This window comes from Vigna radiata, unplaced genomic scaffold (genome assembly GCF_000741045.1).
Source record: "Vigna radiata var. radiata cultivar VC1973A unplaced genomic scaffold, Vradiata_ver6 scaffold_137, whole genome shotgun sequence".
NCBI classification, from domain to species: domain Eukaryota; kingdom Viridiplantae; phylum Streptophyta; class Magnoliopsida; order Fabales; family Fabaceae; genus Vigna; species Vigna radiata.
Window position 1 is genome coordinate 651591 of NW_014543260.1, and position 1604 is coordinate 653194.

At 31.7% G+C, this 1604-nt stretch overlaps 1 protein-coding gene across 1 annotated transcript; it reads left to right on the forward strand.

Moving 5' to 3' along the window:
- The first annotated feature begins 217 nt into the window (after nt 1-217).
- Nucleotides 218-1023, forward strand: LOC106753543 (MLP-like protein 43). The gene is made up of 2 exons (XM_014635360.2): nt 218-537; nt 649-1023. The coding sequence occupies exons 1-2, from the start codon at nt 351-353 to the stop codon at nt 912-914; spliced, it is 453 nt and encodes a 150-aa protein (XP_014490846.1). The 5' UTR covers nt 218-350; the 3' UTR covers nt 915-1023.
- The last annotated feature ends 581 nt before the right edge of the window (nt 1024-1604 follow it).

Below are 1604 nucleotides of genomic sequence, written 5' to 3' on the forward strand. Positions count from 1 at the left end.
ACCATGTTTTAGAGAATCGGTTTTGAAAGTGATTTAATCAGTCTTGCGATTGGAAACCTTTTGTTATATATATAATATTATCACGTTTTACATAAGGTCTTCATTTATTTATAGTAATGGCTATAGAGTAAATAAAATATTATTACACAGATAGCGAATTTTTAAATGAAAAGTGATTAGGTAATTCATTTTCTTTTGTATATAGAAATGGATCCCAGAGATTAATTAATCAATGACTGCTACTGAGCAGGTATGTTACGTTTCTATATAAATGAGATATTGTGTAAATATTCTTCACCATCTCCCACCCTTCTTTGTTTCTTACATTTCTTGTTTTTTTCTTCATCAAAATGTCCCTTTCTGGTAAAATCAGCATTGAAATTGAGGTTCATGCAACTGCTGCAAAGTGGTTCAACCTCTTCGCAACTCAACTCCATGAAGTTCAAAACCTTACTAACAGAGTGCATGAAACCAAGCTGCATCATGGTCGTGATTGGCATCACAATGAATCCATCAAACAATGGACTTCTACAATAGGTAATTCAATAATAAAAACATATTTAATCCTTTTTCTTTCTTAACTTTGAATATCAATGCATTTTATTTTGTTTTTGCTAATGATGTTCTTGATTGGTTGTGAAACGATAGATGGTAAGGTGACAAAATGTCAGGAGAGTATTGAATCTGTTGATGCAGCGAACAAAAGAATCAGCTACAAGCTGTTTGGTGGAGATATTGGTAATAAGTATAAGGTGTTCAAGCTGATATTTGAAGCCATTGATAAAGAAAGTGGTGCTATTATAAAATGGACCATTGAATATGAGAGGATTGAAAAGGAAGTTGATCCTCCTTATGGGTACATTGAATACCTGCACACTGGAAGTGGAGAGATTGATGGCCATCTTAAGGCATAGCTCTCAAAGTTATGCACAAAATATGTAAGAATTAAGAAATAATGGGCTTTGCCCTCGTGTTTTCATCTGTATAATAAGTTTGTGATGTTTTATGAGAAGGATATGGTTATGTAGATCCTTCGTTTTCATGGAATAAACTTCAATTATGCATGGAGAGACCTTGGATATGCAACAATTTGTTGTTTGAAACCTTTTCTCTAAATTAATATAATAAAAGTGATTCTGATATCATATATTTCAATTAACAATAATACTAGCAGTAATAAAATTATGTACGGCAATGTATTATTTAACAAACAAAAAATCGCAAGTGATATAAAGAACTTGTCTGACAGAAAAAAAAAATATTGCCTTAAACATCTTTCAAGGAAATGTCTTAAAGAAAAACTCTATACTAATTAAGCTTTAATACAAACCTTAAACAAACCTAAACTATATAACCGAATACAATGGTCTAGATATCCTACACTACTCTTCAATCTATGTTCCATAATAGTTCCAAAGGTGGCTCACAAGATAAAGTTGATATCATCTTCATGGATGACTTCCACTCTCTTGAAAGTACTTGACCATGGTTAGGGAATTTGTCATTATTCCCTTCCTTTTGAAAATAATTTGCCCTCAAATCTTCAACATAGAACAAGGAAAATTTTCTTATATTAGTTTTATGCACTTCTCTACTAGGGTCAA